We start from the raw sequence: 21308 nt of genomic DNA on the forward strand, positions 1-21308 counted from the left end.
GAGCAGACTCAAGGAAAGTGAATAAACTGCGCTGCGAGGTGATATGCTTAGTGGCACCACTGTCAAAGTACCATACATCTGAATCTACTGCAGACATACATGTGTCATGCAAAGATGGGTCATAACTGCACTGCGCATTGAATGCCCATTCTGTATCTAGCACAACATTAGCAGATTCATTGTTAGAAGGAGAGGCATCTGCAACAGCCATACCAGCCTCTTTCTTCTTAGCCTCTTTCGCAGCCAGCTTAGGACACGCTTTGATGACATGATCATTTCCCTTACAATACTTGCAAAATGTCTTCTGTTTGTCACCCTTCTTCTCATCTTTGTCTTCCTTCTTTGGTTGCGCAGCATTTGCAGATTTCTGCTTACTAGAAGAAAAGCCAGCTTTACCTTTCCCGCTTCTCTGACTAGCAACGAAAGCTTGATCTGCGACACGCATAATATTCCTGTTTTGCCTTGACTGGTCTTCTTGCAGCAAAACAGAAACTAACTCCTCAAATGATAAGGCATTGGGATTGCCTTTCATCATCAAGCGAAGAGTGGAAGCAAAACCCTGATAAGAATCTGGTAGACCATTCAAAACAGTCTGCACAAGTGAACTGTCTGACAGGATTTCATCTGCAGAAATGAGCTGCTCTTTGAAATCCTTGATCTTTGTCAAAAAGCTATCCATAGAATCACCTTCATTCATATGCTCACTCTCCAACTGTTTTCGGAGATAAGCAACACGAGCCTCATTTCTTGCCTGATACAATGTGGCAAGTACATCCCAAGCATCCTTAGAAGTCCTGCAGGAGCGAATATGTGGGATAATGGTACGTTTGACAGACAGCGCAATCAAGGCATGAGCCTGCGCATCTCTACCATCCCAACGAATGTGCTCTGCTGAAAGTGGTGGTTCTCGAACAGCTGCTACAGCACTTGTGCCTGCACCATCATCAACAGTACCTGTTTCTGATGTGTTTGCAGCATTCCCAGCCACAATAGGACGTGCATCAATACCCTTCACAATGTTCCATAACCCCTTTGCTACCAATACATGTCGCATCATATATGCCCACAATGGATAGTTGGTGCCATCCAACTTATCCTCAGCAGCCAACATGCGGAATACATCATTGTTGTCAGCCATGGCCAATGACTGTACTACTAGATGTAAATGCTGTCTGTAAGAGGTAAACCTGTATAAAATCGACCTGTGCTATGTAGCACAGCCCAAAACAGACGAATGGGCACCTGTCCTGCAGATTTTAATCTTGACAGAAAATCTGCACAGTAGGACGATTTTGCCTGCGCAGTACTTGGAATGCAAAAACGGAGGGCGAAATGACTTCAGATCAAAATTCTGAAACGACCGAGCCCTACGGGCTCACCCACGGCATATACTAACCTGCAGACGCTCGTGAAACCTCGTTGCAATCGGAGGAGATGAAGCGGCAGGTGCCGGTGATGCTGCCCGGGAGGAGGAAGCCTGCTCTGATACCAATTGTTGGAATTAGGGTTGCAGGAATGCACACACAACTTCAAGAAGATGAGGAAGCTTGAGCACAACACAGTAGTGTATTATGAGTGCCAAAAATGAAAGATAACAAGCCCTAGAAGATAATGGGCGTATATACAATGCACGGGGGAAAAAACCTCCTAGTGAGGGAAAAAGTGCCCCGGCGGTCCTAAGTGTGTTCACACACATCACTACTATAATATGGTAACAAATCCATAGCCAATATGAGCTGACATACTATATGAACTCAGTGTAAAATATGTGGTGATAAGTTTTGTTAGACACACGTCTCACACTTCTCATGAAGTTCTCATGCACCTCAATTGTTCTCGTAGCAACGATCAAAATGAATGATACATACAAACACCCGTAGGGATATTGTGCTCATGATAGGAGTAGTTGAGAATGAGTTCATGTTTCCCTACTAGACGTTAAAGGTCTTTTCTACACCAAGATGTTAAGTGTAGTCTAACATTATTCTCTTCAAGAAGTAATGGCTACCATAACACAATCGAGTCAACTTACTCTAAATTCCTCAATGCATAATTCATCCCAAATCTCAATCTGAAGGAACGTTTGTCGAAGCCCCTGACACGAGCTTGCTCACATGCCTGTAATTACTGCAACTGCAACCTTGCTACCACCCTACCACACGACAAAGCTGTCCTAAGCACCAACACGACAAATTCATGCGTGCATACTGCCCACCAAGCGCCTCATTGTGCTGATATTGGTTCTCATTGCGGTAGCACCCACATAACAAAACAAAAGCCACCACATCAAGCCCACCATCTCAACACAAGTGGAGACCAACTTGGTTTTCATCCTGATCATTAATGCGCTAGTATTTGATAACCTTTTTTCAATCTGATCTGTGTCTTGTTACAGTGGTGACTTGAGTTCATGGATGCTTGGTTTTGTGACCTTGTCACATAATTACAGTGCCTGCTTGAGTTCATGGATGCTTGGTTTTGTGACCTTGTCACATAATTATATAAGTGGTCCGACCCTACTACTCTTGATACCACCTAGCTTAAGGTCAAGTCATCCACTTGATCTTGTTTTACCAGGTCATTCTATAAGATAAGTGCTTAGAGAGAAATGCTCTGAGGGAAGTGCATTTGTGGCTTAACCCCATCACTCTCGGGCGGGTAGCCAAAAAATCCTCGAATTGATTGCACTATCCCCATTAGAATATCAAAGGCTTTGAATGGTTGAAACTTCCCCAACAACACGACTTAAAAGCTCCGGTGAGCCGATGATGGATTCTACATTTGTAGAGGGGATAGTTGTTGCGAGCATACAAGAAAACCTTAGGCTAGCACTAAGCGACACCACATCTTTGTGTGGTTCATTAGACGAAGCCCAAGACCTAAGTTGACCAGGCATTGCTACTAGCACACTAACTAGTAGTGATGCTAGCCCAAACACCACCCCCAACCAAAAACTTATGCTTGATGGTTGAACCAAAGAGGAGGTTGAACCAAAGAGGAAGTTGAAAAAGTAGCAACCATGTGGCGAGATATTATTATAATGAAAGAAGAAATTGAGATTCGTGGTTGACAAAGGCTAGCAATTCAACCCTCCCAAGCCAACCCCATAGCTCCCACATCACCAACACAAACTCAACCAGAGGTTAGCCCTTTAACCATGTCCTCGAATGCTAACCCAACTTCTAGAGGACCCTTCAGCCTGGACAAATGGATTTCTCAAGGCCCAATATTGGCAATACAACATTGAGAGCCAAGTCCTTATGGATTTGGCTGCCCACAATAGCTATATAGTATTGATTGGCAAGAAATCTTATTGTTTATTGGGGTCTTTAAAAAAGGTATTTAGAACTTGCCAGAGGTTTTGCCAATTACCTCATGAGCATAGTACAAAGTGAGCGGCAATGATTGACATGCCTTATGCCTACTCAAGAAACTACACAAACCAACTATCCCTAGTGGATCCGGCACCCCAACCAGCTAAACCAAGCCAAATCCCATTAAAAATTACAAATCAAGAATAACAAAAGACCCATTCTACACAACCCTCAAAATAGCACTTGAAAAACAAATGCATGACATAGTTCCAAACTCTATAATGGATCCAAAATCTCAAGAGGCACACAATGACCAAATAGAGCCATTAGTGCCCATTACTCAAGAAAATCCGATACAACCTCCCTCAGAGGCTCCAACGAACTCAACAAATGCTGCTCCATCTTTTAGAGGATATCTTAGCACATGGACGAATGGGGTACTCAAAAGTATAGATTGGGAATACAACATTAACACCCAACTACTTGCGGACTTATCCACACACCAAATCTCTGAAGTACTTTGGCAAGAAATTGTGCAAGCTATATTTGGTCCCATGAAATGAGTTGATCATCTTCAAGAGGTTACCAATTGCATTGCTAAGGTAGTTTAGAATGAGCGACACTTGCTTGCAGCCTCCCTATCTACAAATGTGCCCAGGCAACAAGCTCAAGAAAATAAGGTAGAAACTAGGGTGCCGAAATTGGTGGGAACATCACCTCAAAGCTTATTATGTGATACTTCTATTATGCACCACCAGGCTTTTATAAAAAACAAGCTCCAAATATTCCTCCACATGAGGGGGATGGCAACGAGATGTCACCGCCAATGTGGCTATGGCAGCCAACGAGAGTGAGTTTCCTAGCTCAAGCTCACAAGCTATGAAAAGGAATATTATGCTTAGCTCAACTGAGAACTCCACCATGGACCCACAAGGAGAACAAATTGCTAGTGCTAGGTACTCTTTGGACTCTTTAGTGGACATAACAAAAGCTTCCCCTAAAGATAGCCCAAAATCTGCTCAATTACTTGCTTCAAACTCTAGGGTTATTCAAAAAGAGACCATTGGTACCATATAAATGAACCTTGAGAAGACATCTCAAAGACCCTAAAGCACATGGACAAAAGGAATTCTAAAAGGACAAGATTGGGAGTATAACATAGCAACAAACGTACTTATGGATCTTGTCACTGAAAAATGCTATCCTTTGGATTGGCTCTAGCACTTATGCAAGTAGCCATCGAGGACCTTGGAATCGAACCAAGTCTTCATTTGATGATGATGGGACTAGATCACTCCATGGAAGAAATGAGAAAAGAGTAAAATATTGTTACTCATACCAAGAACTCTCAAGAGCTGTTAAAGGCAGATGCACCTATAGTTGCTCAAGCCTCCAAGCAAGAGGACAAGCCATTAGCCAACTCACGAATTGCATCTAGCATGACATCCCTGGGATTTTTGACAAAGTCATCAACTGCTCCACAAAAGTAAGAAAAGGTCCAAGAACCATCTAACACAAGCATAAATAGAGATCCAATGGAAATTCTAGCTAGTGACCCGTATGTTCCTCTATCTAGTGAAACCATGGCCATGACCACCTCTTTGGAAAATTACTGCAATGTTGCCACATCTTGGCACTCTAATCACACAAGTGAGATTATTCCAGAAACTCATACTTCATGTGTTTCATGAAGCACTTGTGGTTTTAGCTACAACAACTCTGGAACCAAAAAGAGAATGCATTGAACTTGCTAGTCCCTATGGGAAAGTGGTATTTAGTGCTTTGATTGATGGGGAAACCATGAACAACTTGATCTCTTTTGCTGCTTGGTGCCAACTGGGAAAACCTGAGCTTGAACCAAATGAAGCTAGAGTGAGGGGTAGCAAGAAGAAAAAAAAAAGTGTTTGGTTTGTTAAAATTGATGCCTATTGTGATAATCATCACCTTATTGGTGACTTTCTAGTCTTGCCTAAATGTAATAGCGAATGGATTTGAAGCTAGTTTCTCAAAACCCTCTACACCATTGTCAATGGAAGATTCTTCAACCTTGACTTCTCCATCGACTACTCCAAAAAAGAAGAATCAAAGAGCTCATAAACGGAAACCAAAACATGATGTAGAGTCCACATATGAATCTACTAGGGGGTAGACTTCCCAAGAAGTTCCAATAGTTTATCCAACCATTGACTCCTACCCACCAAAATCAAAGTTTTACAAGAAGTAGGAGAAATAGCAAATGGAGGAGGTCAAAGCTACAAACTACTCCTCAGTGGATCCAAAAGGAGCTTTTACAAACACAAGGCTATTATAAAGAAAATTCTTGGATTGGGTCCCTAAGCAAAAGCAAACTACCATCTTGCCCCATCCTACGTACATCAAGGTTTCTTCATCAACGACATGACCAATGTGCCCCAATGTCCAAATCACACTTGGAAGAGGAAACCTATCTGAACAGAGACCGTGACAACTCCACCACCAACAATAGCAATTGCTTCAGTGAGAGTAGACAAGGGCAAGGCACTTATGGATGTGTCTACAACATCCCCACCTCTCCAAACTTGGCTACCTAAAAAGATTTTGAGGGTACAACATCATAGCTCGGGAAGGGGGAGTCAAACCATGCTTCAACATATAAAATCCATAGACCTCCTTACAAAGAGGCTTCTTCACCCATCAAAGCATCAACTCGTGCTACTGAACTCCAACTCTTCAATGCAACATCCCCTCAAGAAGAAATAGACATGCCAATACATCATTAAGAGTACCTAAGCCAAATTCACTCTTATGAAAGCACATTGCCACCTCTTCAGTTGGATGTAAGCACTTATCAAGCACTCACATGTGTACCATCACCTAAGCCTTCTCAACATAGCATTTGGAAAGGATGGTTACATCAAGCTTACACCAAATTGAGTAAAGGAAACTTGAGGTGGTGACCCAAGGAGATAGTCACATCTTTCTTAAAACCCTATAAGACACCATACTCCCAAACATTTCACCATGTTCACATCGAGAGGGAGCTTGTTGGGAAAATTTAATACCATAAAAACTGGTACTGACCCAGCATGTATAGCATTAATACTTTGTATACAATTTAAACATCTTTTTTCATAATCACAAAAATATTAAAAAAGCAAAAAACAAAAAAACAGTAAGAGAAGAGAGCACTAATCAATGATAAGCGAGCATGTACTTCATAGTCTTGGCTAATCAACATGTGCAAAGATTTCCTTGATGATTTTTTTCCCAGATTTTTCATAATGCAACATCAAAGTCTTCTACAACAACATATACAAAGTCCTTCACCAAAATCAAGAGCAAAAGGATAAGCAATGACTTCACAAGCTTCAAATTAAACAGGTGTATTCAAAATTAAACAGGTGTATTCAAAATTGGCTCTTCATACATCTCTCTTTTGCAATTCTATACTTCAATTGTTCCCTTGAAGAGCATAATTGCATTGCACTTGACTGGTTTTCCTTTCTCTTAGTGCCTTCTAAGATGAATATTAATGCTAGCATCTTTTCTTTTAAATTGTCCGAGTCTTACGATTTTGTATCTAAAGATAAAGTATGCCCACAGAGTATGCCAAGTCCTCCATTTTGGCGTGGTGGTGGCAGCTTTGTTGAGCTACTTTGGTGTGCTTCCATTGACGTAGCTACCACGAGGAGTCTCCGATTCAAGCAAACGAGTAGAGGTAAGTGAGAGTTGCCTCGCTAATGCATTGCATGTTTCCCATGGCATATTGGGTTTGGGTTGGAGTCTAGGCTCCTTAAGGCGTGAGAGAAGAGTCCCATTGAGAGTGGCCGAAAGGCCCGATAGTCAAGCCCATCACTAGCCAATGAGGTCCTTTGAGAGAAACCACCACTTGAAAAAAGGGTAATGATATGATAATTAAGAAGAATCTTATAGACACTTAAGTAAGATTAACGAGAGATAGCAAAGCTAGTCTCGCACACATCTACATAAAACTGGTCTAACTATATGCAAGAGGCGTGTTTAAGCATGCAAGACATTGTGCCAAGTCACAAATGACTTTTTGAAGTGCTTTTCCTTACATGAATTAAGATATCCTTTGAGTGTGAATGTCCCCCTTATCACTACCTCTTCATGAACCTATGATAAGATGGGATTATCCCCCTCAATTTCCCTCTTGAAGTCCAAGGTGATCTTTTATGAGTAGCTCCCAATAAACAAACTTGTTAAGGTAGCCCCAAAATTAATGGTCTCCACCCAATAATGATTTCTGTAGCTTTCATAGCATTCTGTCTCCTTTAGATATAATCTATACCATGGAGCTCTTCCTACAAGAGAAACTTACTCAAACATTAAAGGATTGTAAATCACTTCATTGATGGTATTGGGAGAGGTGCACTTGCACTTAGTCTTCTAATAGGAGTACCAATATTCCAATGAAATGTAACTCATTCAAAGAAAGTTGTTGGTTCTTCACATGCCAGTCTCACTGTACTTAAAAATTACATGGTAAGCCTCCACCATTTCTCAGGTTTGCAATGGAGGCTAGTGTGTAGCCCCACTATTCAAAATAAAATATTCCATTTCTTTTTAGTGCACACACTGAATTCATGTTCCTCCTCCTCCGTGCATCCATCTATTGTTTGGTGGCAGTCTTTGTCTTAATCATTTTCTTTTAGTCATCCTGTAAAGAGTTACGCATGGTATACTTGCGAAATAAAGAGTACAAAAGGTAAGTGCATAAATATGCTTGCAAATTAAATTTTTATCAATAGCATTAAAAACTAAAATATATGCATGTAATTATACCTAGGAAACAAAATATACCAACAAATTGGCACATACCATGTGGCCTTGCCTGGTCACATGCAATAATAGTCTTGTCTCATGTTCTTTCCTCATTCTAAAGCTTCATCAATAATGTATGTGCATCCTCCATGCCTAAGCATTACATCAAGAAACTATCATGGCCTCGTGTTTGGGGGGGACATAAATGTGGGTGACCTTATTACAAAAAAAAGCAACTATAATATCAATTGACAACACAAGCAATTGGTTAAATATATTTAGGGAATGTATGTATGTATATGCATTTAAAAAATCCAAGCTCATAAGTAGCTCAATCTCCTCCTCCTCTTGAATTTTATGACCTAACACAACACTAAGGGATATCTCTCTCACTAATGGTCCCATCTTAAAATGAAACCTTATGCATTATCGTGTAAGAAATCATCATGGCTAGATACACACTATGGTCACATTGTGGTGCAAGATATCAAACATGAAACCCTAAGAAATATGGTTAAAAAATAAATAATTGCTGTAAGTTAACATGGTTTTGTTAGCTCATAAGGGAGCTGAGCTCACACACACACATAATGCTTACTGAGAAGAACACAAGGGTATAGAGTGTGAGAGAGAATGTCTACACAAGGGTGTAGAATGTGAGAGAGAATGGCTAGCTCAAAGGGGAGAGAGATGAATCTGTTTGCAAGTACAAAGGAGAAAGTATAAATGAGCAACAACCCTAAACAATGAATGTGGTTGCTTATATACTGGCTAACCGTATGGTGTCCATTCGCTGGATGGCCATGATAAAAACTCGATGGGACAAAGTGCCCATGGCATGAGTACATGACCTCACTGTAGTACTACCATAAATGTCTAACAGATTTTACCCGCTTAATCTACTATAAGGCATTTTGCCATCTTGCCTACTCAAATGGACACTCATCTTTTGTAAGAAAATGTCAGAACATATAGGTCAGATTTACCCTATGCTTAATGTTGAATAGGGAAAGTATAGACTCTTTGTATATACTTGCGTATGACTAGTAATAGAGGCCATACCATTTCTAAGTTTGGTCAGCCTAGTGTGAAAACGAGTCATTTTTTACAATAAGTAATACAAAATCATTACCTTACAATAGTTTACTTGTGAGATCTCCTCTTCCCTCTTCTTGCTTGCTTCTATGCTATTGAATCTTGCTTGCTTGATGGATGTATACTAGATACACAATCATTCCCTTACAATAGTTCACGTGTGAGCTCTCCTCTTCCCTCTTCTTCCTTGCTTGATGGATGTATACTAGATACATTTGGTTATAGGTTATCTTCTTGCATTAGCTTCCCCTTTATTCCCTACCTTTTATGAGAGAGAACCATCGTGAAGGACCATCTCTTGTTGCCTCCATCTACACATAGAGACCTCTCCCTTCACCCCTTTGGTGAAGGAGTATTCCGGTGTGACAATGGAGTGAGGATGTGACAATAATTCCAGTTGAGGAAGTCCAAGGACCTCTAGACTAGGAAGGCCCACCAATGCTACATAATCTTAAAGCTCAAGGATAAATTTAACTTCACTCAGCTTAAGAATGTGCTTATACCAAATTTTACATGAAGTAATGAAAATTGGATCCTAGTGGCACAACTCCACATTATTAAGCAACAAAAGCATGAGTCAATGAGGGACTATATCTCTCAACTTAAGCCTCAGCCCAAGGTGGTTTAGATGAAGGAACCATAAATTCAAGGTCAACCCGAAGAGGGCATGCTAACACAGGAAATAATTGCAGACCCTACAAATCAATAGGCCAATGGCAAACCTGTAAGGATTTGTGACAAGAATCCAAACACCAAAGAGGAAATCTAGAAAGTAGAAACAACTAAAACCCTAGTAAAGAAATGCTAAGTGAAACTAAGGACTAATTATAAGGCACGGTATATAATGTATCCATGCTAAGGATCTTCCCACAGTATAGGGATGCTTTGTAGAAACCACCCTTTTGGCATGTTAATTTATGATGAAAGGAACATTATAAGAGTAGCCATTCTCTTGGTCTCCTTGTGACTCGTTTGTTCTGTAGTTCTTTAGAAAGTAGGATATTGGGGAGGAATTTCATCCTCATCTACAAACATCCATGATGACAAGAGATCATTCCCTGAGTTATGGTTAGAGCTAAGTTCTTCCTCCCCTTTTGCTGCTCAAGGATAGTCCCTGATACTTTTAATCTTTTTCCCTTCAACCAAGTGAGGGCCACACTTCTAATCCACTTCTACTCCTTTTCCCTAGATGGAGGGGTAGGGGTTTGTATTATGACTAAGAAATGCAAAATGGGGGAAACCTACCTTAGAGTGAAGAGATCTCGTAGTGAAAATGACATATGGAACTTAGCAAGACCCATGGGAGCTTTGTAAAATGTAAGGATGAAAGTGTTTGTCTCCACTATCATCATACATTTGTGGTAATGAACTTCTCGTGCCAGTCAAACTCATATGATGCTATTTGGGGTAGACCTTTCATGAGGGAGATCGAGTTAGACCATACATAGCCAAGTTCTAAAGGTGGACCTAAGGACTTGGAAAATGCATCCATTGGATGAAAACTTGTTCAACAACGAGTTTGATGCAACAAAGTGGACTAACTTGGTCCAAGTTTGTGCACAAATAGTAGAATTAGAGTATGATTTGGATGAGGATAGGATGTATGCATCCCTCCCTCCTCTTGATTTTTGGAAAAATTGGATGTATGTGTTAGCCACCATTGATGTGATATATAATAGAGGAACCACATACACACAGAGGGATATAACACACCCAGGCCCCTCAACTTTGATGTTTATGCTAGGTCTTGGAACCATGGATACTGATTTTAAAGTGTTTCATTCAATCATAATAACTTAGATAATGAGAAATGACCAAGAGATTCATGCCTCAAAAATGGTTAAAATAGAAGTGCTACAGGGCTAAGCACAATGATACCCCATGGAGAAAGCCAATTGATGCTTAGTGGTTGAGATACATTAAAGCCACGAAAGTACATGTTAGTCATAATCTCTGTGGGGACGCTTATTATTTTATTTTGGGATATTTTATTTTAGATGTGTCTTTTATTTATATCACCTATCGGTATTTTTTGCAGAGCTTTTACGCTCCAAAACTCAAAAACACTTGTGCTTTGCTTTTGGAGTTATCTTTTTGAAAAGCAAGATTTTTCTAATATATATAAATATGAGAGAGTGGTACAAGGGCCACACTCATCCAAGGGAGATTTAACCCAATCTTGTGTCGACGGTGATCTTTTTCTTATTATCTAGCTCTCTTGTTTATTTAAGTTTTGTTTATACCCTCTACGAGCTCTAAAAATTCCCACCTTCGAACGACTATAACTATGCGACATCTACATCCATAGATATGGATTCAAAATTCCCTTACTTGTCCTCAAGTTCCATCAATGGATGCTTTTGGTCATGTGTGAGAGAAGAAAAACCAATGCATCCTTTGCAAGGTTTGCATGTACTCTTCTGTGCCACCTTCCTCACTAAGACTAAAGCATTGTGCTATGCCCTCCACACCAACAGAAAACAACAAAGGAAGAAAATAGATGAGATATGTCGTACCATTATCTTTGCAAGCAATAAGATCAAATGAAGCAATAAAATCAGCTTTTATTTGGTCGGCACAAGATGGTTTTAGAAATTTTAATGTAGAGAAGTACAGATAGGAGGTGCCAATGGTTTCCAAACGTAGGTAGTTATGCATTCTTCAGAGAAGTTGTTTCCATCGGCATACTTTTTTGGCGTTGCAAAGAGGCCAAAACGTTGAGCTTATTAATTTAAAATAGGGGTGAAATTTGAAATTTGATTAATTAGTCTCTGTCATCTTTGTTCGGAACCTTAATTAAAAACCTTACAAATAATATATATAAAAATTCCTTCTCATAACAGTGGTGCATATGCCGGAGTTTACCACAATATAGATGTGAGACCGTATTCCCTTATGCATTAGGGTTATAAAGGAAAAGCCCTCGGCAGCACCTTCCAAACATGGTGCGTTGTTTTCCCTTGTTCGCAAGAGGAGCGCGGTGGAAGAAGAAAACCCTAGTGATGAAGGTGATGATGAGCTTGCCTTTCTTTTTTTGGCTCTCTTCTGCAGGGGCGCGTGAGGACGAAAACGGTGAAGAAGGCGTCGAGGCAGATGATCGAGCGCTACTATTCCCGTATGACCCTCGACTTCCAGACCAACAAGAAGATCGCTGAGGAAGTGGCTATCATCCCTTCGAAGCGCCTCCGCAACAAGATCGCAGGCTTTGCGACGGTAAGCTGGGGTTAAGGTTTTTCCCCACATTTTTAGGGTTTGGGTTTTCTTTATGAACGATCAGCATTCTGTTGGATTAGGGTTTAGAAAATCAGCATTTTGCTCGGTTAGGGTTGATCGGCATTTGCTTGGTTCCCATATGGAAGATTAGCATTTTTGTTGGTTTGGTTTCCCCATGCAAGACAAATGTCATTTTATGGAGGCCCCAGCCATGGGGCATCATTGAAAATGTATGCCATTTGGATTGGGTTTGATTGGGTGATGTGTACGCATCCATGCCACCATGATTAGTATTTAGAGAAGGCAGCGAAGGTGATATATATGCAGTCTCCTCATCGGCATCAGGGAATTGTATGCAGTTGCCACTTTACGGAACCTCTGGATTAAGTGGTTTTCTAGCTGTGCCTAAGCTTGCTTTCTGGCTTTCCATTATATGCAACCATGACCTTCTTTATCCTTAAATATAGAGTGACCTAGCCAACCAACGGCTATCCCATCACCATTGTTCATCGCACCTGCTCTGAACAACCCACCTTTGGCAGGGTTGTTGCCAACATAGTCGTAGAAAGTTGATTTTTCTGGGATCTTATACCAAGCTTGATATGCTTAGGATCACATGAAGCTTGCCTTTAGCCATACCCTTTCATTTTTGCGGCGGTGCCCTTTTTTGAGCTTGTGACAGCTGCCTTAGCATAGTCTGTCAGAATATGCAGCGGAGATGAAGACAAGATCTGAAAACACAAGAGCAAGTGCACTGCAGAAAAACACAGCAATAGAGAGGGAGAGAGAGAGGCGTGTAACTCTGCTATATACACAAGAAAACCCGAATACCCGAATACAAACTGCGTGGGGGCAAGGGGCCATTTTATATGGCCCCTATGAGCCAGTCGGCCAGTAGAAAACCGGCTGACAGCAGCATGAATGGTCCATGACCTGCTGCAGCCCCAGTCGGCCAGCTTCTGTCAGTCAGCCAGCACACACATATCAAGTCGGCCAGCTACAGAGGACAACCTAGGGGCAGCAGAATCAGTCGGCCACCATCTGGATGAGCCAACAGCCACAAGACAGCCTCCCACACTTGGTAAAATTAGGGAAAAAATATGGAGAGTGGGAAAAAATGAGAAAACACCTAAATCGGGCGGGCACACCCACAACAGAGGCCCTGGTGTAAATATACAGACAAGAGATGACTGCTAACACCCCCTCTCAGCTCCTGGATGTGGAACCAATCCCAGTGAGCTGAAGTGCTGCCGGAGCATAGCCTGAGATAGAGACTTCGTGAAGAGGTCCATTGCACTGTGCTCCGTCGAACAGAACTTTAGCAAGATGTCATCAGCAACAATCTTATCACGAACAAAATGCCTCTGGATGACTGTGGGTTCCACCAGTGGAAACCCAATCTCGCCAAGTAACCTCTGCAACCTCTCCATCTCGCAAGCAGCACCATAAGCAGCCCGGTACTCTGCCTTTGTCGACAACAAGGCAATAGATGGCTGCCTCTTACTGCTCCATGAAACCGCTCCTGAGCCAAGGGAAAAACTGTAGCCTGATGTCAATGTCCTTGTGTCTGGCTCTCCTCCCTAATCTAAGTCACTCCAACCGTGGAGTCTGACTCCATCCATTAATCCCCTCTTGTGTAAACGAGTCCAAGATCCTTCGCATGCTGCAGAAACCACAAGACACGCAATCCTACCTCCCAAAGAATCCTCTGCAAACATGAGCTCAACTTCCTCGTCAGGAAGCTTCCGTCCAATTTGTTATGCGTCAATCAAATCAATGAACCATTCTGCTTCCAAGTCAAGGAGGCATCAACTGTTCACAAGAATCAACAACTGTTACGGTAGGGATGCCAAGTCTTGGAAACCTGTTGAAGATCACTCAAGGCCTTCGAAAATCTGTAAACCACCCCCTTTGAATCCGGAACCACAAAGCTTAGAGGACGTGCAACATCCGCCTGCACCTGCAAGTAATCAACTGTCACCTGCCTGGCCTTCCGATAGGTCCTCGTGGAAAGAACTTCCTCAACTACATGAGTTTTTTTGTCCCGAATGCTACGAGACATCAGAGCATAAGCTACCTGTAAAGTTTCCTTTGACTGACGAACACAAGAACTACCAACATCTCTACTGGAAAGTTCTTGCCGATTGTTGCCATCAACTGGCAAGCCATCCACCATCTGGTCCGGGAAAGCCTGCACTTGTAGTGTATCCACACTTAAGTGGCCTTTACCAGACTGCCACTTATCACAAAACTGAGGACCTGGGAGAGAGAGTACTGAAAGTTTGTAAACTCCATTCTCCACTCCGTCTTCCCAAACTACGTGGCCTGTTGCCTTGTTTCGGAGAGCAATAAAATGCTCATCAAACTCCACCCATATGCTAGTCTTGCAAACTTATGCACTGACAACAGATGAAAACCAAGTGATGGAACATACAACACTTGGGAGGAATACTTCCCCCCTGTGCCATCGGGAACTATCTCCAACTTGCCCTCACTATGAATTGGGATAGTGGATGTATCCCTAGTAAGGATGTGACTAGAATACTTGCAAAGATCCTGTAAAGCCGAACGGGAAGGAGTCATGTGCCTGGAAGCACCACTGTCTAGAATCCACTCTTGAGTATCCGTAGCGGAGAGTCCTCCAACCTCCTCCCTGCACGAAGAAAATGAAACATCGGTGTCCATCATCTCCAGGTGCACAAAAGCTGGAGACTTCACGGTTGCTGTTAAGGATTCTGCACCCTTCTCGGTGCTCCGCTTGGGACACTGCCTCCAATAGTGGCCTTTCTCGCCACAATCATTATAGGTCCTCTTTGCCTTCAATTTCTCACGGTCTGAGTTGGACTTCTTCTCAGAAGACTTCTCCGGTGAAGCCTTCCCTTTGTCCTTGTTGTTACGGCCTTTCGACCGTTGGCCAGTTAAGGCCTCCGAACCTCCGCCTTGTGGAGGGTTCGTGAATCTTTCCTCCTGGTCCAAGAGCATGGACACACACTCCTCCCATGTGATGGTGCTGAGCCTGCCACTGGTAATCAACGAAGAGTAAAATGCCGAGTCCAAAGAGGGCAAATGTGACAGCAACGTTATAGCCATATTCTTCGATGATATCTCTTTTCCAACCTGGAGAACTTCTTGCTGAAGAGCCTGCAGCTTGTTGTTGATGTGCTTCCACATCGTCGATGACTTTGTAGGATTCATCACCCGCATCTGTACTTCCAAGGAGATCCTCTTCATGGGCGATACCTTGTTGTAAAGAGAAGCCAAATGCTGCCATATACCTCCATCCAGCGTCATATGCTTGATACGATTGATTACCTGCGGTGTGCAGTTGAGGAAATGAAAGAATGTGCTCTGGCATTGACACGATCCCATAACTGTGCTTGTGCCTCACGTTCCTTCCGAATCGAGGGTAACTCCCCTTCCTCTAACTCCGGCCGTGGAACCCCAACAACAATGAAATCAGCAAGGTCATAAGACTCCAAAACAGATTCCATCATTACCTTCCATATGCCGTAGTTGTTCCCATTCAACTGACGGTCCACTAGGAACGTGGGGAGTGTCGGGATCTTCACATGCTTCTCAGCCATCTCAAGTAAATCTGCCATTGCGGGGGTGTAATTGAAAAGGCTGGGTGGGTGGGAAAAATGAAGAACTAAACCTGCAAGCGCCTGTCCAGCAAATCAGCCCGCCTTCCTCTTGCTCCTCCTCTTCCCGTACGGTCCAAAACAGTCCACCAATCAGCATCAAAACAGCCCCCCTCTTGCTCACACAGTTCCCAAGATCTTCCAAGAGCCTAGAGCTCTGATACCATGTTAGAATACGCAGCGGAGATGAAGACAAGATCTGAAAACACAAGAGCAAGTGCACTGCAGAAAAACACAGCGATAGAGGGAGAGAGAGGTGTGTAACTCTGCTATATACACAAGAAAACCCGATTACCCGAATACAAACTGTGTGGGGGCAAGGGGCCATTTTATATGGCCCCTATGAGCCAGTAGAAAACCAGCCGACAGCAGCATGAATGGTCCACGACCTGCTGCAGCCCCAGTCGGCCAGCCTTTGAGTCGGCTTGCACATATCAAGTCGGCCAGCTACAGAGGACAACCTGGGGGCAGCAGAATCAATCGGCCACCATCTGGATGAGCCAACAGCCACAGGACAGCCTCCCACATTTGGTAAAAATAGGGAAAAATTTGGAGAGGGGGGGAAAATGAGAAAACACCTAAATCGGGCGGGCACACCCACAACAGAGGCCCTGGTGTAAATATACAGACAGGAGATGACTGCTAACATAGTCAACCCCATTCTAGTTCGGGCTTACCTTGGTATGATGTTTTTACAACGATTTGATTCCTTGCAGCACCTGATGAAGCGCATCCAGCGTGGGCCTGTTCGAGGCATTTCCTTGAAGCTGCAGGAGGAGGAACGCGAGAGGCGTATGGACTTTGTTCCGGAGGAGTCGGCCGTCAAAACTGACTTGATCGAGGTAAGCAAAGGAAAGTGCTTTCTTATTGTTTTCTTCCAGGAATCGTGTGGTGGTTTGAAGATTGTAGTAATTGTGCTTTTGAATTGAATATAGTATTGATAGTTTCAAGAGTTTTCAAAATTAGGTTGACAAGGAGACCATTGATTTGCTGGCCGCCCTCAACATGCCTTCGCTACCTGGAGTTGTCAAGGCGGTAAGGTTGCTTGGGTCTAGCAGTGGTTTTGCTCATGTTGATTGATATGTGGTTGTTGTGGTTATATCATAGTTTCTAACTGGTTGTTTTGGGTATATAGGATCCTCCCGCTGCTGGGGCTGGTTTTGGAAAGCCCTCAATGGTAGGGGGTTTCCAAGATCGAAGAAGAAATTAGTGGGTGGGTAGCTATAGTTAGATTAGCAGCCACGACAGTATTTGGAGGTGGTGGTGGATTTTTGAGCATTATTTCTTGATCACTCGGAAGAAGAATAAATTAGTGGATGGGTAGCTATAGTTAGAATATTGCGACGGCAGCTTTTGGAGGTGGTGTTGGCTTTCCAAGCAATTCTCACTTTATCACTTTTTCTTGACATATGTCTATAAATCTGAATGATCAGTGTGCTTTTACGTATTGGCCTTTTGAGTTGTAGGACGAGGGCATTCTAAGGAGGCATATGATTTTTCATTCCGTTACAAATATGTATCACATACTTCACATGTTCATTGTTCCAATGCCTTGGTTGCAGTAGAGGTTGTGTCAATGCTTCATTGATGATAAATTTACTTCATGAAATCGGGAGCTGGTACCACACTTGAGTGCGAAATGAAGTCACAAGTATAATGCACCAACTTTATGAATTTGTCTTCTATTTTGTTGTGGTCGACAAAACGACATTCGATGTTAGCTCGAGAGTTGATTGGTGTGCCCTTATTTGTGACACCATGTTCATGTCTTCATATGCATGAGACACGCGTTGTCCTATATGAATGCAGCTTGCAAGTGGCACAGTGGGTGCTAAATAGGAAAGCTCTTTTTGGCCCGTTGCAAGTAATTTCCTTACTAAGCATATCCCACGGTTATTTTCAGCTTTGCATGGTCTACATTTTAAGACAAGGTTCGGGAATGGTGGTTCTGCTTCTTCATGGGGCTTCCACATCAAGTTGATGGAAGAAGGATGCCTCCACAATTATATGTTAAGTAAATCAAATCTACTATTTCCTCTTAAAGCCATGGTGAGAAGGATTAATCTAAACTTCATTTTTCTCAGTCTGTTGATCTTTTAAATTTGATAACCTCAAATGGCAGGGCTGACCAGTCAAGACATCTAGCACATCCCCAGCTGAAACATATTGCAGATATGTCTTCTCTTTCACCCTTTCTCTCGGCCAAATCTCCTGGTGCGCTAGGGAGGCTCTTCCTCCCCACTCCCCATGCTCTTGCAGGTTGCAGGGCTCTATGGGGATGGCTTCCCAAGCCCTCCTGTTCACTTCCCTCAAACCATCTCTTCTTTGACTGCTCCCCTGCTCTGCCCTTAACCTTCAATCTGTATGAGTTTGGTTCCTCTCAAGCATATTGAACACCATAACCCTCAGCACCTCTAGATTTTCAATAGACAGCAGAGATGTTGCTATCCTCAACCCTAATCTTAATCCTAATAGAGTAGATCGTGCTTACCAGTACTCTGCGAACTATGATAATCTTTCGGTGGTGCAAGTGAATCAAGCGTTGTTCCTGTTGATTGTTAAGCTCAAGTAGTTGAAAGCGGGTGATGAAAGACTGTGCACCAAGGAGACACAGATTTGATGGCACGAGACACTTGAGTGTTGGCCCACTCGTGAAGTGGAAGTTCCTCCAGCTGCTAGGGTGTTGTGAACCTTGTGCATGGCTCATCTGAGACAAGAAGATGGTTTGGCAAGAATCTCATTTTTGGGTAGCATTGAAAGGGAATTGTCCCAAAAATTGGTGCCTAAACCAATCATCATATAAGACCCTAAGCTGCCCCATTGCTGTTGGAAAGGCTCGGCTTCAAAACTGTACGTGAGGCTTCCACCTCACATGGCTTCTCCCACGATCGAAGATCTTCGTTGGCTTTACAAAACAAAGGTTCGAAGAATTCTGTGTTTCCGGTATGGCAGTGCCTATATAGGAGTTAAGGTTGCTGCACATGAACAGCCCTCGTCCTTTGCAAGACCAAAAGTGAGACCATTTTGAAATCCATTGGCTGCCCATTTGCAATAGATTAACCTCCTTGCTGTGGGGAAACGGGGCTTTGGGAAAGTGTGAGCTCAAGAAATTTTCTGAGTGAGAAGCTCTTAGGAGGAAATTTACACCCAATTGTCCTTTGCAAGGTCAATGCCAAGGAAAATGATATATTTATATGCGAGGATGTAAGTTGTAAACAAACTCCAATACCTAGGGCGTTTGTGTTCCTTGTGTACACATTGAAAATGTAGAGAGAAGTAGACATTTGAGAGTATGTTGACATGTTTATAAAGGTAGAATGTGGCTAGTTTAATTGATGAATTCACATATTTAAGAAATAATGCTTTGTAGCTGGATTAGATTGTATTTGGAAATCTCACAAGTATTTATTAATTATTCCATATTAAAAAACATTTTTAATTGATTGTTAAGATGTAAGTAAGGTGGCAAATATATTTTGTTTAGAATATGGTTCTATCTAAATCATCTAGGGTATCTTCTTGATTGATAGTACCTCATTGAATAGTGACATTGATCTAAACCTAAGCATGCATATCATTTAATTGTTAATCTCATTAGCATTTATTAATTATTCCATATTAAAAAGCATTTTTAATTGATTCTTAAGATGTAAGTAAAGGTGTCAAACTTATTTTGTTTAGAATATGGTTCTATCTAAATCATCTAGGGTGGTATCTTTTTGATTGATAGTACCTCATTGAATACTACATTGATCTAAACCAAGCATGCATATCATTTAATTGTTAAATCATTCATTGTCAATGTTGCTATGTAGGATTAAAATAACTCTCTAAAATGACAGTCATTGGTGTAAACCTAAGCATGTGGTGTACTAATTGGTAGTGGATCCATTCTCACTGTTGCTTTGAAAAAGTAAAGAGAGTAGACTAGCTTACTAGTGGTATTGATGCTTACTTGAGCCTACAAAGAATTAAGTCATCCATTCTCACTGTTGTAGCAAAGAAATAAGGCTGTCTTTTTGAAATGAAATTGCAAGCCAAAGCATGCCTTGTCTTAACATGTCAACGTCTCTTTTGCCATATGTCAACCACTTCGTAAGTTACATGGTTTAACCCACCTGATCTACCATAAGGTGCTTTATCATCTTACTCACTTGAACATGCACTTATCTTTTGTAAGACGACATTGGAACATTTAAACGGCCTTACCTTGTACTTAATGTTGTCAAGTAGGGAAAGTCATACTTGCTTCAGACTAGTAATAGTGGTCAGACCATTTTTAAGCCTAGTGTGAAAACTAATCACTTGCATATAAATCATCAATGACAATAAGCTATGAATACATAATCATTCTCTCGTAGTAGAATACTTGTGAGCTCTTCTCTTCTCTACTCTTGCTTGCTTGTATGATATTGGATTCATGCATGCTAGACGGATGCCAGTTTGAATAGGGTTGCTTGTAGTTTTCTCTCTTCCATTAGCTTCTTCTTTTCCCACCTTTTATGAGATAAACCATCGCGAAGGATCATCTCTATTTTCCTCCATCTAAACGAAGAGAGCTTTCTCCTCGTCCTATCGAGGACAAGTAGCATTTTAGTGTGACAACGGAGTGAGGATGTGAGACGGACAAGCTAATGCATCCACATTGAAGTTACTTTTGTGGATCAAAGGCAAGGCCCAACGACACATGCTTCAACAAATCTAAGGTAAGCTCTTGACTTGAACATATTTGGTGAGGCTACTCGAGATTAGCCTAGGGCTTAGCTCCGTCTACCTATCCTCCATTCCAAGCTATTGAACCTAATATTGCTCAGTGTTGATTAGGAGGTCACACTCCAAAAAACATGCGTTTTGGAGTCATTTGATGTGTTTGTTTATTGCTTTTGATTTTGATTTGAAGTTTATTTACATTATGGCATCCTAGTTTCATCTATTGGAAGGACCGGGCCTTGGTTTTGCATGATATATGAGGCCAAGAGGCTTAGAATTCATTGCTTTGAGCCAAGGAATAGATTAGCAATTGTGATTAGGAGTGGAATCCACTTTGAAAACATAAGTGGATTAGAGTAGAATAGTTAATTTGTGTTCATACATTTTAGATTTTTTATGCATTGGTAGTTTAAAAACATGTAAAACCAACCAGAAAAAAAATAAAAATAATTACTTACTTGCATACCCACCATTAGCTAGCATTAGGACCCTTAATAACCCCACATCAAGTCAAAAAGTCTCTAAAAACTCTTGGATTGGAAGATGTGAGTCCAGAGTCTTGTGAAAAAAG

At 41.9% G+C, this 21308-nt stretch overlaps 1 protein-coding gene across 1 annotated transcript; it reads left to right on the plus strand.

Moving 5' to 3' along the window:
* Positions 1-12006: 12006 nt before the first annotated feature.
* Positions 12007-17628, plus strand: LOC147642350 (small ribosomal subunit protein eS17-like). Its single transcript, XM_086805583.1, has 5 exons — positions 12007-12118; positions 12225-12386; positions 16744-16869; positions 16994-17062; positions 17163-17628. The coding sequence occupies exons 1-5, from the start codon at positions 12116-12118 to the stop codon at positions 17235-17237; spliced, it is 435 nt and encodes a 144-aa protein (XP_086661709.1). The 5' UTR covers positions 12007-12115; the 3' UTR covers positions 17238-17628.
* The last annotated feature ends 3680 nt before the right edge of the window (positions 17629-21308 follow it).

Source organism: Cibotium barometz, chromosome 1 (assembly GCF_041138505.1).
Source record: "Cibotium barometz isolate CiBa-2024 chromosome 1, ASM4113850v1, whole genome shotgun sequence".
Classification (NCBI taxonomy): Eukaryota; Viridiplantae; Streptophyta; class Polypodiopsida; order Cyatheales; family Cibotiaceae; genus Cibotium; species Cibotium barometz.